Raw genomic sequence first — 21,187 nt, forward strand, 5'->3', positions numbered from 1 at the left:
TGTAACCAAGCTTCTGGAGGTTAGTCCATTTTTTATTCCCAGTTCTTAGCCCTGGTTGGCCCTTGATAAATGTTTTTAGAATGAGCGAATGAGGAAGGGAAGGATAGTTTTCATTTATAGAAGCTAGGAGGAGGGAACATTAAGAAATATTCAGATTTTGAAAGAAACATATAGAGGCAAGATTTATCCAGAGGGTCCAAATGCTGTCCTTTATTAGAAATATTTAAATTAACATGGGCATCTCTCTGTAGAGACAGAGGAGGCACTAAGATGACATAATTCCTACCCTCCAAGGTGAATACTCATGGTCCCTGCTCTCGAGAGGCTTACACTGTAAATAAGCTGTATGTCAAGTGACAGTATTTATGACTAGGAAGACATAGAGGAACTCAGAAGACATAGGGGACACACTTTAGACTGGACCTTTAGGAAAGTCAGGAAGACTGGGGGAAGGTGGGGTGACCCTTGAGCTTAGTTTGAAAGACACAGTGTTAAAATATGAACATTCTTAGCGACTGTTTTCAGTTAATTAAAATAAACGTGTTTTCTAAACGCCTAAAAATTGGGTCATGTGTTCACCTATTAGGAGAGGCAGTATCTGCTAGTAGTTAAGAGCATGGATTCTAGAGCCAAACTCCCTTGGTTCAAATCCCAGCTCTGTCACTTACCAGTTGTGTGACTTCGGCCATGTTATTTAACCTCTCTGTGCCTCAGTTCCTTAGTCTATAAAATGGGAATAATAAATGTCTATCTCACAGAGCGATGTGAAGACTAAATAATCTATGTAAAATGCTTACAGTAAGGCCCAGCAATAGTGTTATGAGAGTTAACTATTAGTACTATTATTTAACTTTTAAATATATGTGAAAAAGAATGACATGTAAAAGAAAATAAATCCCAAAGCTGCATTACCAAAAAAAATTTTTAATAAATCACATGGAAAACCTTTTTCACTTTTCATTAAAATTTATGAAAATATCACAAATGACATAAATAATAATTTATGTACACTAATAACTAGTTATAGTAGAAGTCATAAACCAACCACCGTGGAGAGGAAGCTATTTTATGATTCAGTATTGAAATCCTTTAGATCCCTAGAATGTCTTATTGCTTCATTATTTTTAATTGCTGGGATTGATTAAACAGGGATTAGAAAACATAGTGAGGCGGTTACTTGCTTTCATTTACAAATTAAAATACTTCCTCTTGATCTTATTTTTAGGATCTTTTATGTACTTTTTGCTTTCAAAAGTACCCAAGGGATGGTATTGTGCTGCTATAGTTCTTTTGAATCTAAATGAAAATAAAATTATGAAATCATATTTGTATGATCTTAAATGTTTATTTGTGAGCAAATGTCTAGATTAGCAAAATCTTGATCTCAGAACATCTAACATTAATGGAATATGAATGAATACCTCTTTGTGCCTGAGGTAAAAGTTGTAAAACATACATTTCCCTCAGCACTGTGACAATGGTTTGGAGAGTAAAGCGAGTGTAACCTGTGCACTTGGTTTCTCATGCCAACAGGAAAAATGTCTTGAAAACATTAATGATAATTTTCCCATGAATAAAGGCCAGAGCAGTAGAGAATTGCATAACAACACTGAATCATTCTTAATTGCTCAGTTTCAAGAATCGTTGCTTATTATTCCATATAAATTTATGATTATGCCTGTGTAATCTACATTTAGTGGCATCCAAGGCCTGCCATGGGGCAAGCCAGGGGGGACGGTTTAACCCGAGGACACCACCATGGAGAAGGTGCCTGGGTTTGGGCAGAGGAGGGTGTTGCCTTCACAAGGGTACAGCAAGGAGCTGTTTCATACTTCCTGATCACAGGTAGGAAATTTCTCACACAAACAAAGTTACTCCATTCACGAAGAGGAAATATTCTCTTACCAGGGAAGATGGGGAGACCCAAGTTCTCCCATTCCTCAGTCAGGGCTGAAGCACGTGCCCATGTTTCATAGTGTATGTCTGAGATTTCACAATCAGTTCAGCTTAGCTACAATGAAAGGCACGTGAAAGGGAGGAATGGGAAGTGATGCTCAAGACATAGGTGCAGACCTTAATTCAAGACGTGAGGGCAGGCAGACTGCAAAATAGAGGCTTAAAAAAGCAGGTGGGCGGGGGAGGTCAGCTTAAGCCAAGGTCGAGTGTTCATCGGTTCATTGGTGACCAGAGCCAGAAAGTTTCTGCAGTTTATTGCTGTGTGTATTGATAGGTATGTGGAGGCAGGAGTGAGAGCAGATTGTAGAGGGCTGAGGAATGAAATGAGGCAGAGACAGAAAGCATATACAAGTAACATTTGCAGTTACATAGTTATGAAGGCACAAAGGGAGATGGTTCAGTAGCTGAAAGGGATTGTGTGGATGACTTGTTTTTTGCTTTTTAAAAAGAGTGACCTAAGCATGATTACTTTCCCACTTATGGGAAAGACTCAGGAGGGGGAGTTTTGGTTTTTTTTTTTGCAGTACGCGGGCCTCTCACTGTTGCGGCCTCTCCCATTGCGGAGCACAGGCTCCAGACACGCAGGCTCAGCGGCCATGGCTCACGGGCGCAGCCACTCCACGGCATGTGGGATCTTCCCGGGCCGGGGCACAAACCCGTGTCCCCTGCATCGGCAGGCGGACTCTCAGAGGGGTAGTACTTTAAGTTGTGGGCAACAGAGTGAGACCTGCCTGTAAGAGCCATTAGGTACCGGGATGAAGCAGGGTTAGCAGACTGCATCTTGATGGACACTGTTGAACTGTATACTCCTTAGTTCATAGTAGTGGCTGAGTATCATATTTTAATATGATAATATAATGTAACATAATATATGCTATGTTGTAATATGATTATATTATTGTATATATCATTATAATACATAATATCATTGTCATATTGTGAATACCGTATATACTTATGACAAGTAATTGTTCTTTTTTCTCTCATCTCTTTGTAAGATCTCCTTTGCTTTTTGACACCACTGGGATCCTTAAAACATAAATCAGCTAGTCCAGCCAATATGAAGGATGGCCTCCAGCCTGATTCTAATTGATTTGGGGATTAAAAGGTAGTCAGAAATTGGACCAATTTGAAATAAGAATAAATTGATCACCAAACAAAACCCTCTGAAGTATTACATTTATGACCATGAGAAACTTCAGTGGGTTCTTAATCCAACAATCCAGTTTGCCTATACCCTTCATCACCATCTCTACAAATTCCACTTTTCACACATACTACCATGGTAAATAGAGTCAGTTTTAAGATCAGAATTTGAAGTGCATAAGCAGAGGCTTTCTCTGTTGAGGCTTTCTCAACAGAAATAATGATGCAATTGTTGTGTACTCTTTCATTTATAGGTGACACTATTAAACTTCATGATCACTTCAGAGGGAATGCAGGATCAGCTTTTGGGAATTGTGGTGGCACGAGAAAGGCCAGACCTTGAAGAAGAAAAGCAAGCCTTGATATTACAAGGAGCTGAAAACAAAAGGTTTTAAATGTTATAAAACACAGAATTATTCTTACTTGTTTCAAGATCACTTAGAATCAATTAAAGTACATTTTAAAGATCTACTTTGTTAGGTTTAATAGGTGCATTGAATGGAAAGACTTAAGTGGAAAATATATGGTATTTATGGTATTAACACAGAGTCTCTATGTTAATTTGGAAAATTGCATTGCAGAGTATATTTTTACGTACAAGTTCTTAGGCATTGGAAGAATTCAGAGGCCTGCCACAAGTCAAAGCAATATATTTTCAACTATTCAATGAAGTTTTAGCACAAAAGTTTCAGTATTCATTATGTAACTGAGGTTACCTGTTTTCACTGGAGCATAGTCTGAATGAATATGTTGCATCCCATTTTCTGCTTGTAACATCTATATCATAGGTAAAAAGGGTAATGCTCTAGAAGTCATGAAAAATTTCAGAAAATAAATGGAGTGATACTTTCCGTTCATTGGGGGCTGAGATTCTTAAGGCAGAGTAGATGGGCTTACCATCTCTCTCTCTAGTTACCACATAAATGATCATTAGAAAGAGAAGTGGAGCAGAAAGGCCTGTCTTTTTGACATTTTGCAAGATAAGAAACTAATTATACAGCATCACCGTTATGGATATTTGTCACAATGTGATGCATTTCTTAAGGTTACAAGCTCTTTGTTTCTTAGGAAAGAACATATACATGAAGTGATTTTTAATGATTTCTTCTTCTTCTGAGAAAATTGTTTTATTCCAGGCAGTTAAAAGAAATAGAAGACAAGATTTTAGAAGTTCTTTCATCTTCGGAAGGCAATATATTAGAAGATGAAACTGCCATTAAGATATTATCTTCCTCCAAGGCTTTGGCTAATGAGATTTCTCAAAAGCAGGAAGTAGCGGAAGAGACGGAGAAAAAGATTGATGCCACCCGCATGGGCTATCGACCTATTGCCATTCATTCCTCTATCCTGTTTTTTTCTATTGCTGATTTAGCTAACATCGATCCCATGTACCAATACTCACTGACCTGGTTTATTAACCTTTTCATCCTGTCTATTGAAAATTCAGAGAAATCAGAAATTTTGTCAAAAAGGTACGTAAAAAACAATACTAATTAATACTAATAGTAGCTAATGCATGAGAAGTAAATAGTAATCGGTGGCCTTCGTTGTTGTTTCAGAGTGGTGTGCACCTTGCAGCCACACAGCTAGCGTGAACTTGATTAATAATTGTACCAGAAATAAATCTGAGGGTTATAAATTGAACAGATGTGACCAAATGCAGTCTGCAGGGACTTTGTTTAAATAGATAATGGGATTATAATGTAATTCTAAAAAGAGGAAACATTTACTTCTGTGTATCATTTGCAAAAGTTATTTGTGATGGGAGGTGTGGAAGGAGGAGGTAGTCCCCCTAAAAGATATGACTCTTAACCTCTGTAAGCTTGCATTCGAAAAGTTACATATTCACATTTTGATATATACATGTATAAAATTTGTCAGATAACAGGGTTTTTGAAAAATAATCTTGTGATTTTGTTATTCTTATTTATATAAGATACCTTATTTTACTGTTGGCTATTGCAGTAAGTAATGGAACTAAGACCTACTTAATAGTAAGTCTCTGAGAGAATAAAATTTCATTTTATTTGTTGTCAGTGAGATAAATTTTAGTTGGTATTAAAACATGTTTTTAATAGAGTCTAACATTAAATTACTTCTTGAACAAATAATTGCAACCTTTGCCCTTTATAACTTTATCAATCAATACGAAGCAAGATACTTCATACCCATAAAAGAAACTTGATTTACTGCTTATCACCCACAGTTAAGAATTATCTTTTAGAAATCCAAAATGCTCATCTCTTGAAATCTAAATTGAATTCCTTCATTTATCATGGTAGAATTCTGCTAAATTTTAAATGTTCTTAGACCGAGCAATTTTTGGTTAGTATCATTCATTATTTTACAAGCCTGTGTATGAGGCTAATGAAGCTGTTGGATTGACACTTGGCTTAACAAACAATTTTTCAAATGTCTGCCCATGAGAAAGAAAAGAAAGGGAAGAAGACGGTATCTTTACAGAAGGAATGCATGATGGTAGAATTTAAAGTTCTTTTTATATTATGATATTTGAAAATGTTTAGTTTATTTCTCTATTTCTTCCAGTATCTGACATTTTCAAGGTTAGCAAGGATTAATGAGTGCAGAAAACAAAAATTTAAGTGACCTTTCTTAGAAAAGTTCCCAGCCCTTTGCATTATTGACTTCAACATGCATGTCTGGTTTTCACACTAGATCCTGAATTCCCTGAGGCGAGGATTTTTTTTTTAATATTCCTAGAACCTAGAACTTATCACAGAACTAATCACGTGGAGCAACATAGTACGTGATGTTCTGCTTTTCACTGCAGTTCTTAATTTCTACCTTGGTTAAAACAAAATCACTGGGCTTCCCTGGTGGCGCAGTGGTTAAGAATCGCCTGCCAATGCAGGGGACACGGGTTCGAGCCCTGGTCCGGGAAGATCCCACATGCCGTGGAGCAACTAAGCCCGTGCGCCACAACTACTGAGCTTGTGCTCTAGAGCCCGGGAGCCACAACTACTGAAGCCCACTCGCCTAGAGCCTGTGCTCCGCAACAAGAGAAGCCACCGCGATGAGAAGCCCGCGCACCACCACGAAGAGTAGCCCCCGCGCGCCGCAACTAGAGAAAGCCTGCATGCAGCAATGAAGACCCAGCACAGCCAAAAATAAATAAATTAAATAAGTAAATTTATTAAAACAAAACAAAACAAAACAAGGTCACCAGAATTCTATCATTTTAATTAGTTTAAAATCAAGGTATGTCCTAGAGTCTAGGGAAGAAACTTTCTTTGCTTTGTCCCTTAAAGACATATTTTGTGTACAAGATTTTAAAATTAGGACAATTTTATGCTTTAAAAATAGTTATTGGTTCCTTTATTACCTCATTATACTAAATTAGGACTCAGCCACAAATATGACATCTGCTTCTTCATAACTATGATATAGCCCCTTACGATTTATAAGAAGTAAAATTCTTTTCCCCAGATGTAAGATTTGACTGAAATCCAGAAAACAAAATGTGCCTTTTTATTTTTAGTTAAAATCCTTTAATGTAGAAACTATGAAAATCATATTTATGACTAAAGTGATCTTAAAAATATAATTCTGGGACCAAAGAGTAAATAGAAAAAAATGCACTTGATAATTTTGATTGAAGTTATTAATATTCTTACAGAAACATGTAGAAGTCAGAAGTATTTGCTCGATAAATTTTCCTAAGTGAGCACACCTGTGTACCTAGCAGCCAGGTCAAGGCATAGAACGTCATCAATAGCCCAGAAACCACTCTGTGTCCCCTTCTAATCACTATAACCCATCCCCCAAGGTAATCACTGTCCTGACTTTCAACACTAGAGATGAGTGTTGCCTGTTTCAGAACGTCATATAAAAGGAATCGCATGGCCTGTGCTCTTTTTTGTCTGGCATCTTGCACTTCACATTGTGAAATTTATATTGTTTTGCACAGTGCAAAGCAATGGTTTATTCACTTTCATTGTTAAGTCGCATTCCCTGTGCTCATTATTGTTGGGCAAGTGTAAAAGCAAATCTCCCAATCCAGGAGTTTTCTCCACAAAGTAGTAGAGAAAGAAAACAGGTTTTTATTGAATAATTATTAAACCAGAATGTGATCTGCATCGACCGGCAATCCACTAAGAGACTGCAAAGACAGAAATCTTCTCCTGACTTTACCAACTGAGTTAGCAAACTGGCTTCATCCAGAGGAAAAGCAAATGTCTTATCTTTATGACAAGAGGTAGTTTTGCAATGAGGAGCCAGGTGCCCATGAAGATGGCTCTCAGGTCTTTGAGAAGGACATTCCTGGGTCATAAAGTTGACAAAAAGCCTGCCTAGTTTTCACAAGAATTTATACACATTTCAAAGAGACGAGAAAGTATGTATAATTTTAACTTTTCAAACGTAAATTCTCTAAGAAGGAGGAGAGGGAAATCTCTTTTTAACATTTTCAGTGTAAAAAAAGTAAACCTCTTATTTTTATTTGTCCTTTCACTATACCACAAATTATTCATTCACTCTACTGTTGAGGACATTTGGGTGGCTTCCAGTTTAGGGCTATTATGAATTTTTGCTGTCTTGTACACTCTTGTACGTGGGTATTGTATGTACACATGTATGGTAGGTATATATACAGGAACACAATTGATGATCACAGGGTATGCATATTTTCCATTTTAATAAATATCGCCAGGCTTCCCTGGTGGCGCAATGGCTAAGAATCCACCTGCCAATGCAGGGGACATGGGTTCAAGCCATGGTCCGGGAAGATCCCACATGCCGCGTAGCAACTAAGCCCGTGCGCCACAACTATTGAGCCTGCGCTCTAGAGCCCGTGAGCCACAACTACTGAAGCCCACACACCTAGAGCCCATGCTCTGCAACAAGAGAAGCCAACGCAGTGAGAAGCTTGTGCACCGCCACGAAGAGTAGCTCCTGCTCACCGCAACTAGAGAAAAGCCTGCGCGCAGCAACGAAGACCCAATGCAGCCAAAAAAAAAAAAAAAGAAATTAATTTCAAAAAATATGATTAATAAATATTGCCAAACAGAATTCCAAAGTGGCTACAGCAAGGGAGACTCTTTTAGGAGTCCTGCTTAATCTTCCTTTTTTTTTTTTTTTTTTTAAGTAAATAGTAAGAAGCTAGCTGTCATTCAGAAATTAAAGATAGAGTTCTCATAGAAATCGTTTTTTGTCAATCATTGATAAACATCAGGTAACCTGTTAAACATGTATAATTTTTACTTGTCAATCATACCTCAATAAAGCTAGGGGAAAAAACAAAAAAAATTAGGTAACCCGTGTTCTCTGGGCAACTATTGAATTATAGCTATAACAAAGGCATAGAAAGCACGTGACTATACACCAGAGTACTAAATTGTTTGAGAATCTTAATATTGGTCTAAAATTATCTCTAATTTCCCTTTACTCAGAGATAAAAATATTTCATTTTTTTGTCTTCTGATAGTTATTATTCGTAATAATTATTATTTAATAATACCAAACATATGTTATAACTAAATTTATGTTATAACTACTATGGTATGTACTATGAAATAGCCATAATAATCGGGATCATCTTTTATAAAATTTTTAATGCATCAGAATTTATTATAGCAAAATAAATAACTAGCAAAAAAATAAGCACAGAAACAAAAATCTGACTAGAATATAGCTTTGTTACAGGAACCAAACTGAAATCAGCCTCTGTCTCTGTCTCTCTCTCTCAATAATACATGTAAGATCACACATGCCGGTGCATACAGAGTTTTTTCTTTTCCTTCTACTTCTGTCAAGATGATTTTCCCATGTTATTAAATACTCTTCTGAAATATAATTTTTAGTAGCTGTACAATATACCTTTTAATGAATGCACTATAATTTTCTTTATAATTTCCTTACTGTAAGACTTTCAAGTAGTGTCCAGCTTTTGTATTATGAATAACACTGCAATAAATATAAATGTCCACATTTGATTATTTCCTTTGGCTGAATCCCAAAATTAGGACACAGTTGTTCATTTCTTTCAGACTCCTGATATAAATTCCTTTCCTGTAAGGTTATTCAAATGTACAGTTCCATCAGAGGAGCATGGCTGTCTTACAACACTGTGCCGCACATCAGCATTGAAAATAATTTATCCTCTTTTATACTGTAACAGATTATTAAAATATATTTTAATTGACATTTTAATAAAATATTTTAAATACTTGCTATTTAAGTATTTAGAAATATTTAAATATTTAAACTATTTATTTAAAAATAAATCTATTTTTATTGGCATTTAATGAAAATGAACTTGAATTTCTAGTATGATTGACCCTTATAATTTTCCTTTCTATCTTCCTCTCTACAAGAGGAAGTCTGTCTTAAAGTGCAGAAATTATTTAATTCTAGAGAGACCAAATTTGAGTCACCCTATATTAATTGTACTGTTACACGAGAGAAATTAAATGCCAAGTGTGAAAAGACCATCTATTAGCATAAAAATGGGGACAGGAATTGTATGATTATTTTGAATTTTCAAAGAATTCAACTGTATCTCAGCAACTAGTTTCAGGGACCTCTCTACCAAGCCTTTTTCAGAGTTCTCAATTAGAAATAAAATATATCAATTTGTTGTAATTCTTTCTATGGGAATGCTGCCGGGGATAAAATAGTTAAAGAAATAGGGAGGTAAGGAAGAAACTAGAGCAGGGATGATCTACAGCTTAGGATATCAGTCTGGAAATAACCAAGATATGGTTATACTGCTAGATATTTTTTTTTTCTAGGCACATTAAGAAACACCAATGTAATTTTCTTTAATCATAAACTATGCTAATTTTCCCTTTAGATACTTTATCCTTTAGATAATTTAGGTCATTAATCTATATAAATCATTAGCTTACTACAAATGTTTTCAGCTAACTTTATTTCTATTATAACTAGTATAACCTATGTAATAAAAATATTTTTAAAACTTTTGTCTCAGTGGTAGTTTACCCCTCATGAGATAATTAGTGAAAATGCTTGAAGTGCTATATTCATGTTAAGAATTATTATGAATACAGATCACACATGTTAGCACTTACTAGGAAGTTGTTAGTTGCAACTATAGTGATTATTCACATTTCTGTGTCTTGTCTATGTGGTAAATAAAAATGTAGTTTGTCAAGTTTTGTGATTTCTCTGGTTTTTATGGATTTATGAGCAGAGTAGCACACTACTAAACTTAATGTTAATTTAATAAAGGAGCTATTAACTTTAGTCTGTTCATTTAATATATAATATAGAACATTTGGAAGTGTTTATGGAATAAAGAAATCCAGTTTTACCCCAAGAAATGTTTTATAGTTAGAAATAGTCCAAAAACTGTTAAATGTAATAGATTAATATACTGTGCATTGACTTTATTCCTTTTGTGCATTGACTTTTTTCCAAAAGGAAGATTAAGTTTTTTAAAAAATCAGTCAACAGTAAAAATGCAATTCTACTGAGATGCTTCTACATTGTGTAGCTCTCAAATTGGCGCCCCCAGTTAATAAGGATCCTTGATTTTTTGGGGGAGTAATTGACCAGAAAGCTTATTAGAAGAGCACACATCTAAATGGTTTATAATAGGTTTCCCCAAGAGCATTTTTTCTTAAAGGATAATGCATTTTTATTTATTTACTTTTCTTTCTGTTGACCCTTAGGCTTCAAATTCTCAAGGATCACTTCACTTATTCCCTTTATGTTAACATCTGCCGATCCCTCTTTGAAAAGGATAAACTACTCTTTTCCTTTTGTCTAACTGTAAATCTGATGATACATGAGCGTTCGGTCAGTATTGTTTTAATTTGTAGGGAAAAAATATTAACGTGAATTCATTAATTTATGAACTTGTGTGGGAATATATATAAAAGGATTGTAAATAGTTAATTATAGTTAAGGCATCACAACTAGATTGAATTTCGCAGAGGTGAAAAATAAATTAAGCAGAGTTCATTATATAACTATTACTACTTAAATTTTTGTATGTTTTAGTTTAAAATAGTTTCTATCAGAATCTCATATAAGTATGCATATAAATTAAATATATTGATATATGTACTCCAAGTAATAGTATAAATGGCAGTATTTTTAGAAACTTTTGCAAGTTCGTCAAATCTAACCATTGGGCTTAACGATACCATTCATTAATTTTTGCTATGTTTCAAATCTATTAAAATATAGGAAGCACTTTAAGACTAGAAGAGAGGTGTATAAATTCACTATTTTATATTATGTGTTTAAGATTTATTGATTTCATATGGCAATGTATTAGTTGAATTCTGAAGGAGTAGGAGCTTTATTTTTGCATTTCTTGCAAAAATTTCGTAGCAGTACCTCATTATGTTTTATGGAAAATAATTGAAAACATAGCAGATTGATTGCCTCTCAACAATTTTTAGAGCCAATAAAACTCTAAGAAGTCATTTAGGAAAGCATATATTCAAAAAGAATAAATTCAGATTTCCATTTTTAGATCAGTAATTCTGGAGGAAAATTATCAAAAATACCTATCTAAAATGGAACTATTTTGAAAACTGGTTATAATGTATACACTGGTTTCTTATGAATAAATACTGAGCTATACCAGTAACTATAGAATTTTATGGGGACCATACCTGAAGCCTAAAAATCAAAGAGTCAATTCTTTTTAAATGGTTGTAAGTGTACTATGTATATGATGAACTCATTTCTGACTCTTCATGCTACTTTGTTTTCCAAAGATTAATAAAGCTGAGTGGAGATTTCTGCTAACTGGTGGCATTGGACTGGATAATCCTCATGCCAACCCTTGTACGTGGCTTCCTCAAAAATCTTGGGATGAAATATGTCGACTAGATGAGTTGCCTGCCTTCAAAACCATTCGTAGGGAGTTTATGCACTTAAAGGATGGGTGGAAAAAAGTATATGATAGTTTGGTATGTTTTTATCCCTCTTGCTTATTTCAGAGTTTTTAAATGGAGAAAATAATGTCAAACAATTTACTCTTATCTTTGAATAAAAACAAGATTTAAGTAAGCTTTAAACTGGTCAAATATTAAAATCAGTGCTTCGATTAAACTATCCCCACCTTCAAAATTGGTGGTCTGTTTGCACTTCTATTCAAATTCCTTGAAATACATAGAGATGCAAAAAAGCTGCATGGTCCTTAAAAGTACTCTTTTTGAATTTCCATGCCAGGTTTTTTATTTATTATCAACTTGTACTTTGGCAATCATAATGGCAGATGAGTTAAAATTTTATAAAACAGATATTGTTTAGATTTTCTGAATACAGGACACAAACTAATAAATATTTTTGTCATTTGATGAAAGGGAAAAGCTAACAGTTCTCAAATAATTTTCATGAGACCCTATCTTGCTAATTGGAGATAGCTAACATTTACCATGATACTCAGTTTCCCTTCCAGAATACGTAGGAATTGTTGCCTTCCCTCACTTTTCTTTTAGTACAAGGGCTAATATTTTGATGATTCCCAGTTAATTTTTTCTATTGTTTCTACTCTCTGGACATTCTGCTTTCCTTGGGTTTAATATGCAACAGTTCTGTTGCAGGGGAGGGTGGAGGGGAAAAAGAGCCAGATGCGTGGAGAACACTTTTTCTTTGGTGACCTGTTTGTTGTATTATACATGATACTGAGATTGTGTCTACACCTGAATTTAAATATTTTGGACTGGATCTCTTTTGGATCGCTCCTAGTTAGTAACAAAACTACATTTCCCAGAGGCAAATATGTTTTTGTGTATAGTTGATTCTAATTTAAATAGAAATTTCCCTATGATAAAGCATGGAGATTTCTGATCTGAGATACCACATAGCCTTCCTGAACATTTCAAAGGTGCAGGTGTCTTTTTTTCCATGTTTACTCCTCTTCCTGGAATCTTGATACCTTTCTTCTTGCATATTTTTAATAGCACTCTTTTGACTTCTTCTTTGATATACACATTCTCAAATATCCCTTTCTAAAAAAGGTACCAAAAATTCTTCAAAATAAGAAATAACACATATCCTTCTTCCTTCTTCTGCAATAGATGTTTTTTTTATAAATAGATAATGAGAGTAGTTGGTAGGTTTTTAAAATGCCTTTGGAGAAATAATGGGGAAAATCTAATGCACATTTATTTTTTTAATAACAGGGATCATTTTGTGCTATTGACTAATATTCACATTGACATTAACCCGCTTAATTCATGTCTTAGTTTTGTTGTTTTTAGTGGCATTTAAGATTTTCTTTTTATATCTTATTTCATAACTTTGCCCAACCTAATAAAATTTACATTAGCATTCTTGATTTCATTTAGTCATTATATGTTTTCTGTAAAACTCGATTTAAAAGTCAAAATACTGTTTTTGGGGTTTTTTTTTCTTTTAAATAGTCTTCCAAATAGCATTGAGTTATATCCATTGTCATTTTAGGAGCCACATCATGAGGTTTTTCCTGACGATTGGGAAGATAAAGCGAGTGAGTTTCAAAGGATGCTTATCGTTCGTTGCCTGAGACCGGACAAGGTAAGTGTGGTCTTTGAAAGCAGCTCAGTGAGTCCAGTCCCTCCTCTCTCCACAGTCCAGCCAAACACGTGTTTCCTTATGTAATCGTGGGTCATGGGGGACGTAAAGGAGCCTGGGGGAAATAACCCCACTTCCTTCTAATGCAGCCATTTTTCAAAAAGTGTATATTTATTAAAACCACACTAAATTAGTAACTCACCAGATTGTATTTTATAGTTTTATTTATGTTATGATTCTTCCTTTTATTATATGCTTCCCCAATTGCTCACAATCTACTTCCTTTACATGCAGTAATCTCATTTTTATTCTTACTGTTTCGATGAAATTAGTCAATGTGGTTTACATGAAGCAGATTTACTAGACTTTCTGGCTCCTCAAATGCTATCCTGTACATGGTTTTTTGTTGGCTTTTGGAAAGCTAGTAGAATATTAAGATATTCATCACTGCTAACTACAAAGGAAAATGTCAATACTATTAATTTTCATTTCTTTAAATAATAAATTATATAACCAGTGAATCAGCTGACCTGTCATATCAACAAATTGCAGTACTCATTGACATCCTCATTTGTATTATTAAATTCCATTTAAAAAAACAACTGTTCACTTAATTGTAAAGACCCATACCCACAGAGATATCTACATACTCTGAGAAAATGTAGACATTAGGAGTGTTGGAAAAATAAATTGAACAAAATATTCTAATTGTCCACTGTTACTGCTTGAGTAAAAGTATACATAATTATTTCAAAATTTACTGTATTCAGAATTTGAGTTGCTAAGGAATATAATACAATACTTCCATTCTAACAACAACAGAAAAAGCAGAGCTTAGATGGTGAAAGCAGTGTATTTTTTTTTTTAAGTTTTTCTGCACATCAGTGATAATATAGGGTAGCGGCATTCTTTCCTCTGTAAGCCATGGTCTGTTCGATGAACACATGTCATTCTTGCTTGACTTGGCAGTGTGGCCTTAGCCAGGGCCAAAGGTATCCGTTAGGCACAGGGCCTAGGGCCCATGATACTCTTAGGGGTTCATGAAAATGTTTTAATTTCTTTTAAAATGAGAAAATAAATCAGTCTGTATTATATTTGTAATTATACCAAAATAGTTGTAAAATACAATTTTTTATATTTATTTATGGAAGAAGGGACCCACGAAGTGCCAAGGGCCCCTGAACATCATAATGCTGCCCAGCTCTTAGATGCTGGAAGTACCTCCCGTTGTTGAGGATCATTATTAAACTGATGAAACATCTCCCCCTTGGTGGCCCTTTTAAAAATGAATTTTCACTGGAACTTTAGCGTTAAGCATCAGAAGTTTTCACTTCAACTATTAAATATGGAAGAATATGGAATGCTTCAAACTCTTGCCTAATACGGCTTCTTCCTTTAAAACCTTTTATTAAAATTTTCAAAGGTTTTTACTTTGTTTTCTAAGCTAAAGACTGTTCTGCTAAATGACTCTGCATGTACCATTGACCTTCTCCCCTCGATATTTGATAAACAAAGAAGTTTCTGTTCCTGTTTTATATTGTTTAATTAGAAGTGATTAATGAGCCGTTTCCTAATTGCAGCAGTTTCATCTATAAATATCTTTTCCCCAGTTTGTTTTTAAAAATTGGACATTTTAATCTGAAAATATGTTGAGCTACCAAACAGATCCAATATTACTTTCCATAGTCACTCTCTTTTTAAAGTGTATTTGAGGGAGCTGGGGAATTAGATACTCAAGCTGAGGAATTTTTGTTTGTATCTTTTTGTTTGTTTTTCAATCACTTGAGGTTAAACTTAAGGTTTCATACTTCTCTTGCCTACTCTGCACAATACTTCAGCACCTTGTCTTATAACTTTTTCTTATATGTTTCCATATCTCCTCTAGAGTTTTTTTTTGGATTGGTGGATGAATGTAGACATTAACACTACTCACCAGTATTTCTGGTTCTCCTCTCCTGAGTACACTCGAGGTGGGGGCATTGTGGCCATAAACCTTGCTTTGGCCAGTAAGATGTGAGCAGAAGTGTTAGGGCAGGAGCATCTCACTACCAGTGTGAGATTCTCCAGGGCACTCCCCCCTGCCCCCAAAACTGTGGAATCACATGTGGATATTTGAGTGCCATAAACAGGCTGCAGTGCTGAGCCAGCACAGGGAGAGTCTGTTGCCTGGACACCCAGATGACTTTGCTGGGACAAGAAATAAGCTTTTGTTGTGTTAAACCACTGAGATCTGGAAATCGTTTGCCACTACAGCATAATTCAGTTTATCCTAAGTGATTAACTAGTTACCATTATCTATACTGTCACACCCATAATCCTTAATATAGAAATAATTATTAGTGTGCTCTTATATTACTAGCAACCTCAAATCCTTCAATCTTGCTGTTGCCAGGTACTTTAATTTCTAGTGGTAAATCGTTGACATTAGAATCTATGTATTTAAAATTAATATATGACTATTATGCTTTTAAAAGAATGATTTTCCAAAGCAAAATGGTATTAGCATGCCAGAGAAAGGAACAGTGCTATATGAGGCTAATAATTGGGCTAGTACTACATAGATATTATTTCTTTGCCATCTCTAAGTCATGAGATATATATCACCCCTAGGAAAATCAGCAATTGTTTGATTTCTAGTTTACAGTATATGTTATTTGTCAGCACAATTTTTTCTGTCTCCTTTCTACTGCTCTCCCTTCAAAACCAACTCCATCCCATGGTAAGAAGCCACAGATGCCAGGTTATCTAATGCTCTAGTTAGGAAAAATGTAAAAGATGCTCACTGAATCACCAGAGGACAAATGAGATGGGTTTGCACCTTCCATAGAATTTAATAGTTTATAGTGTTTTATTGACAAAAGCATATCAGATGGGTAAATATGGAGGTGTGGAATGTTTTGAGCCCATTTACAAAATGAAGAGCTTCTGGCCACAGTTCTCTCCTTCTGGACAGTAAACAAAAAGCAAATTAATCAGCTTTCAATAAGAAACTTGTCAAATATAAGTTAATATGTTTCTCTGACCTCAGATAAATCCTATAGGAACTTGCAAGACACAGAAGAACATACATAGGTGACCACAAACTTCTTTTCTGCCTTTGGGAAGATGGCTGCCTAAATTAGTCTATAATTTTTGTTACTGACAGATTTTATTTTATAAACCTGATGCTGGCATAATCAGATAGCAGAAGCAAACCCAATTCCATTGCCTTCCAAACTGAATAGCTTGCACAGCTTCATTTACTTCAGGAGTTACTGTTCAGTCTTGGGAGCAAGCAGGTCTTATTCAATTTTAACATTAAAAATGAAACTTGTGCCCACCCTCACGCAGGCACCCCTAACTGGGTTCTCTGGCGCTAACGTTAAGAATCAGTTTCCACCAGCCATGTCTGCATGAGCGCTGTGGACGCTGCCAGCCTGAAACACTCACAGAAGAGGGGCCGTTTAGAACTCAAACTTCCTAAAAGTAAAACCACGCACTTAAAAGCCATGTGCTTTCGTTGTGTTTGCAAAATTATAATTTAGTGAAGAAGTTAGCCTTGAGAGGAGAGAGGTTATTAAAAAATCATTTAGTTTTCCTTTGTTAATTGTTGTTGTTGCTTTTAATCTAGTGAGAAAAGACAGCCACAGGAAAAGAATAATAGGGAAAAGGGCAAGGACAAGGCCTGAGACAGGCAGTTAGGATATTTTTAGTTTTCTGCCATAAGCTTGATATCTGTGCCCATTCAAAATATCTGAAACATGAAATAACTTATCAAGAAATGAAACTTGATGTATAGATGAATTTATTATTCTGTAATTTTTGTTTAGAATTTCCGTAATTAGAATCCCACCTTCACAAAAGAGAGCATCCTAATTTATTCATTCATTTGTTCAGTAGATATTTATTGCGCAGGAACAATATATGAGTAATCTTGTTAGGTAGATCCATGCCAACGTGGCACTTATACATGTATTATTACCCTTCTATACCTTTCCATAGTTTTTAATTATTTTTAATGACATACAGTTGATTTACAATATTGTGTTAATTTCTGGTGTACAGCAAAGTGATTCAGTTATATATATGTATATATATATATGCATATATATATTCTTTTTCAGATTCTTTTCCATTATGGTTTATTACAGGGTATTCAATGTAGTTCCCTGTGCTATACAGTAGGACTTTGTTGTTTATTTTTTATATAGTAGTGTGTATCTGCTAATCCCAAACTCTTAATTTATCCCTCCCCCACCTCCTTCCCCCTTTGGTAACCATAAGGTTGTTTTGTGTGTCTGTGAGTCTGTTTCACAGATAGGTCCATTTGTGTCACATTTTAGAGTCCACGTATAAGTGATATCATATGGTACTTGTCTTTCTCTTTCTGACTCACTTCACTTAGTATGACAATCTCTGGGTCCATGCATGTTGCTGCAGATGGCATTATTTCGTTCTTTTTTATGGCTGAATAGCATTTCATTGTGTATATATGCCACATCTCCTTTATCCCCTCATCTGTCCATGACATTTAGGTTGGTTCCCCATCTTGGCTATTTATACCTTTCCATATTTGAATGAATCTGTTGTGGAGGGATTAAAAAATTTAAGTACAGATATTTCTTCACTGTTTCTCAGCTCCAGACCCTCACACCCTCAGTCAGTCTGTCTCTCTTACTCGCTTACTCTCTTACTCTCTCTCTCCCTCTCTCTCTCTCTCTCTCTCTCTCTCTCTCTCTCTCTCTCTCTCTCACACACACACACACACACACACACACACATACACATACACATACACACATCCATACCAGGATTGACACTGTTTTTAAAGTATTGTGACAAGTCAATGAGTTTTACTTACAAACCTTGTGTGGATAGAGGTTCTGGAGAATGCACTGTTAAAATTTGGCAATGTTTGTAACTTTCTCCAGAGGAGACCCCCTTTTTGAGATTCGTGGTATCTGCAGATTGCTCCTGCAATTTGCTTTAAGTTCAGAAAAGTTGTGGGGTGGTGGAATTGCTGTCCTAATTTGGAGTGTTGTGTGTTACACACAGTTCCATCCTCGGATATAAGTAGGTGTCCAGTCAGAGAGGTTCTGAAGCTTTCAAAAAATTCTTTGTGCTCTTGTCACTTCATTACTTCTCTTCCTGGGATGCTTCCATAATTTGTTAAGCTAGATACAGGGATACTGGTTCATTAAACATACCTTTATTACTTGCTTGGCACACACCTAAGCCATCACCCAGAGATGAGTGGTGTAGACCCTTCATCAGAAAGAAGGAATGATGTACCTGAGGCTGTACCTCAGCCATACTGCTTTCTACAAGTCTGCTCCCACAGCAGTGCCTGACAGGGACCCCCAAGCCCCAAAGTTCTGCTCTTTCTCAAACACGCTCCCAGAAAATGCACGGGCGTATTATCAGAAAGTTTACATGACGTAGTTTCGCCTGTTTCTCGGGAGTATGGCTTCTCTTTCACGGTGCTTTTCCTTTTCTTTCTTTTTTCAGCTGTATCGATCTTTCTTTGTGGTATAGGATTGTATAAATCACACTAGAATTTCTACTTGTGAGTTGTGGACTTTGGAACATAGTCAAGTTTTACTTAAAACTTAAGTAAAGAATTAAGGTTTTTTATATTCTTCATCTAGGATACGTTGAACACTCACTAAAAGGAAGAAAAATGCCTTTGAATTCTGGTGTCACTAACCACCCGCCTTTTATTAATTCAATAATGTATAGTTTCTTTCTATCTAAAAGACAACTGTATGAAGTGATGCCTTTGACTCTTTACCAACGTTTATAAATACCAAAGCGAATGTGAGGTCCTTTGTTATAAAACACCTTTGAATGTGAAGTTTTAAGGTTTTAGGCAGATTTTGAATATTCCTTCAAGCATATTCTTGTCCCTTTCTAGATTATTCCAATGCTGCAAGAATTTATAAACAACAGATTGGGACGTGCATTCATTGAACCACCCCCGTTTGATCTATCCAAGGCATTTGCGGATAGTAACTGCTGCGCACCACTGATTTTCGTGCTCTCTCCTGGAGCAGATCCCATGGCTGCCCTTCTAAAATTTGCCGATGACCAGGTACCTTAAACGTCTATTTTTTTTCCTGCTGACCTGCTTGTGTCAGTCACCTGTGGACATTCAGACAGGGCCTTCTCTTATACTGCTCCCATAACTCAAGGCCTCTTCCAAAGTGGCATTCAGGTGGTAACTGCCCTAGAAATAGACCGGGGGTCACAGACACCATATCTGGAAGCTGTAGATGAATCAGGATATAGGAGAAATGAATTCTAGACAGACATTCCCACAGAGTTCCTTAAATAAACTTGAAAAGAAATTAGGGGCTAATGGATTTTTTTCTTCTGAACTTTATGCAGTAACCAAATTAGTTAAGATATAATTATTCAGAGATCTGGAGGAAACTGGGGCAAATTCATCTGTCTATTCACAGTTTTCTTTTCAGCTTTGAATTTTAGGAGTTGCTGCTTGATAGCTGGGCTCTTTCATCTCCTCCTCATATTAAAAGTCTTCTTAATTTTTTCCCGTCCCTTATCTCAACAATCAAAGACTCTACAGAATTTTTCATTTATTACCATGACTGTTTCCTTCATGAATTGGCTTGCTTTTTGTCTGTTTATTGGCTTCTTAACCAGTAAGAGGTTTCTAGGGCTGTATGTGCCCTAGAACCTTTGAGGGATGCTGCATGATTAAATTTTAATATATTTAATATTAACATTTCCTGTGATGATAATATTGATTCTTCTTTAAAATGTGATTTAAAATAACATCTTCACTATTCTTGTACACAGGGATGTGGAGCATCAAAACTCAGGTCTTTATCTCTTGGTCAAGGCCAAGGGCCCATAGCTATGAAGATGTTAGAAAAAGCTGTCAAAGAAGGAACATGGGTTGTTCTTCAGAATTGTCACCTTGCCACCTCTTGGATGCCAACCCTCGAGAAAGTTTGCGAGGTAAAAATGCAAGCTTATTTTTATGAGATCATAGTTCCCCAGTAGAATTAGTGATGTACATGCCATCTAAGTAACTCCATTCCTGTCCTGTAATTTGAGGGTTTCAGGATGGCTGGGTCATAGGGGAGATGGGTTCACATTGGGAACTAGAGGACAGCACATGGCCAGGCCTTGCCGAATCTCTCCTACTAGACGCAAGGGCTCATCCCGTGGGTCAGAAATATCCTTAATCAGGGGAGCAGCCTCAAAGATAGGAATAAACCACAGGGTAGACAGAAACCAATTTACTTTTTACAGCAGTGGACCAAAAACAACAAAGAAAGCTTTGCAGGGGGAAATTAGTGTGGCCCCTCTAAACCAAAAGGCTTCAGGATGTAACTTTTCTATAATTATACTTCTCACCCACTTAGCTAGTGACCCTGCCACAGAGGATGAATCTGAAACCAGAAGTGCACTCCTCCCACCCTCCTTGCAGTGGGTCACGGTACTTCCCTATTTTTGTGGGCAGAAATTCCAGGAAGAAAATCCCACGTAGCTCAACTGAATAAACAGAAAACCTGGCAATGGATTCCACGTAATTACCCGTGACTCTAGCCCTCTCTTCAGAGTCCCTCGAGCTACTAAATTGATA

General features: G+C 35.8%; 1 protein-coding gene across 1 annotated transcript in view; it reads left to right on the forward strand.

The window, feature by feature from the left end:
• The window catches only part of DNAH7 (dynein axonemal heavy chain 7), a 245,609-nt gene that overhangs the window by 186,506 nt on the left and 37,916 nt on the right, over positions 1-21,187 (forward strand). Inside the window, exons 50-56 of the mRNA XM_029225556.1 lie at positions 3,357-3,490; positions 4,239-4,574; positions 10,755-10,881; positions 11,814-12,008; positions 13,507-13,599; positions 19,490-19,666; positions 20,395-20,556. Of these exons, the coding sequence (XP_029081389.1) occupies positions 3,357-3,490; positions 4,239-4,574; positions 10,755-10,881; positions 11,814-12,008; positions 13,507-13,599; positions 19,490-19,666; positions 20,395-20,556 (1,224 nt within the window). The remainder of the gene's footprint in view (positions 1-3,356; positions 3,491-4,238; positions 4,575-10,754; positions 10,882-11,813; positions 12,009-13,506; positions 13,600-19,489; positions 19,667-20,394; positions 20,557-21,187) is intronic.

Source organism: Monodon monoceros, unplaced genomic scaffold, assembly GCF_005190385.1.
Source record: "Monodon monoceros isolate NGI ecotype Baffin Bay Population unplaced genomic scaffold, NGI_Narwhal_1 Super_Scaffold_16, whole genome shotgun sequence".
In the NCBI taxonomy this organism is placed as follows: Eukaryota; Metazoa; Chordata; class Mammalia; order Artiodactyla; family Monodontidae; genus Monodon; species Monodon monoceros.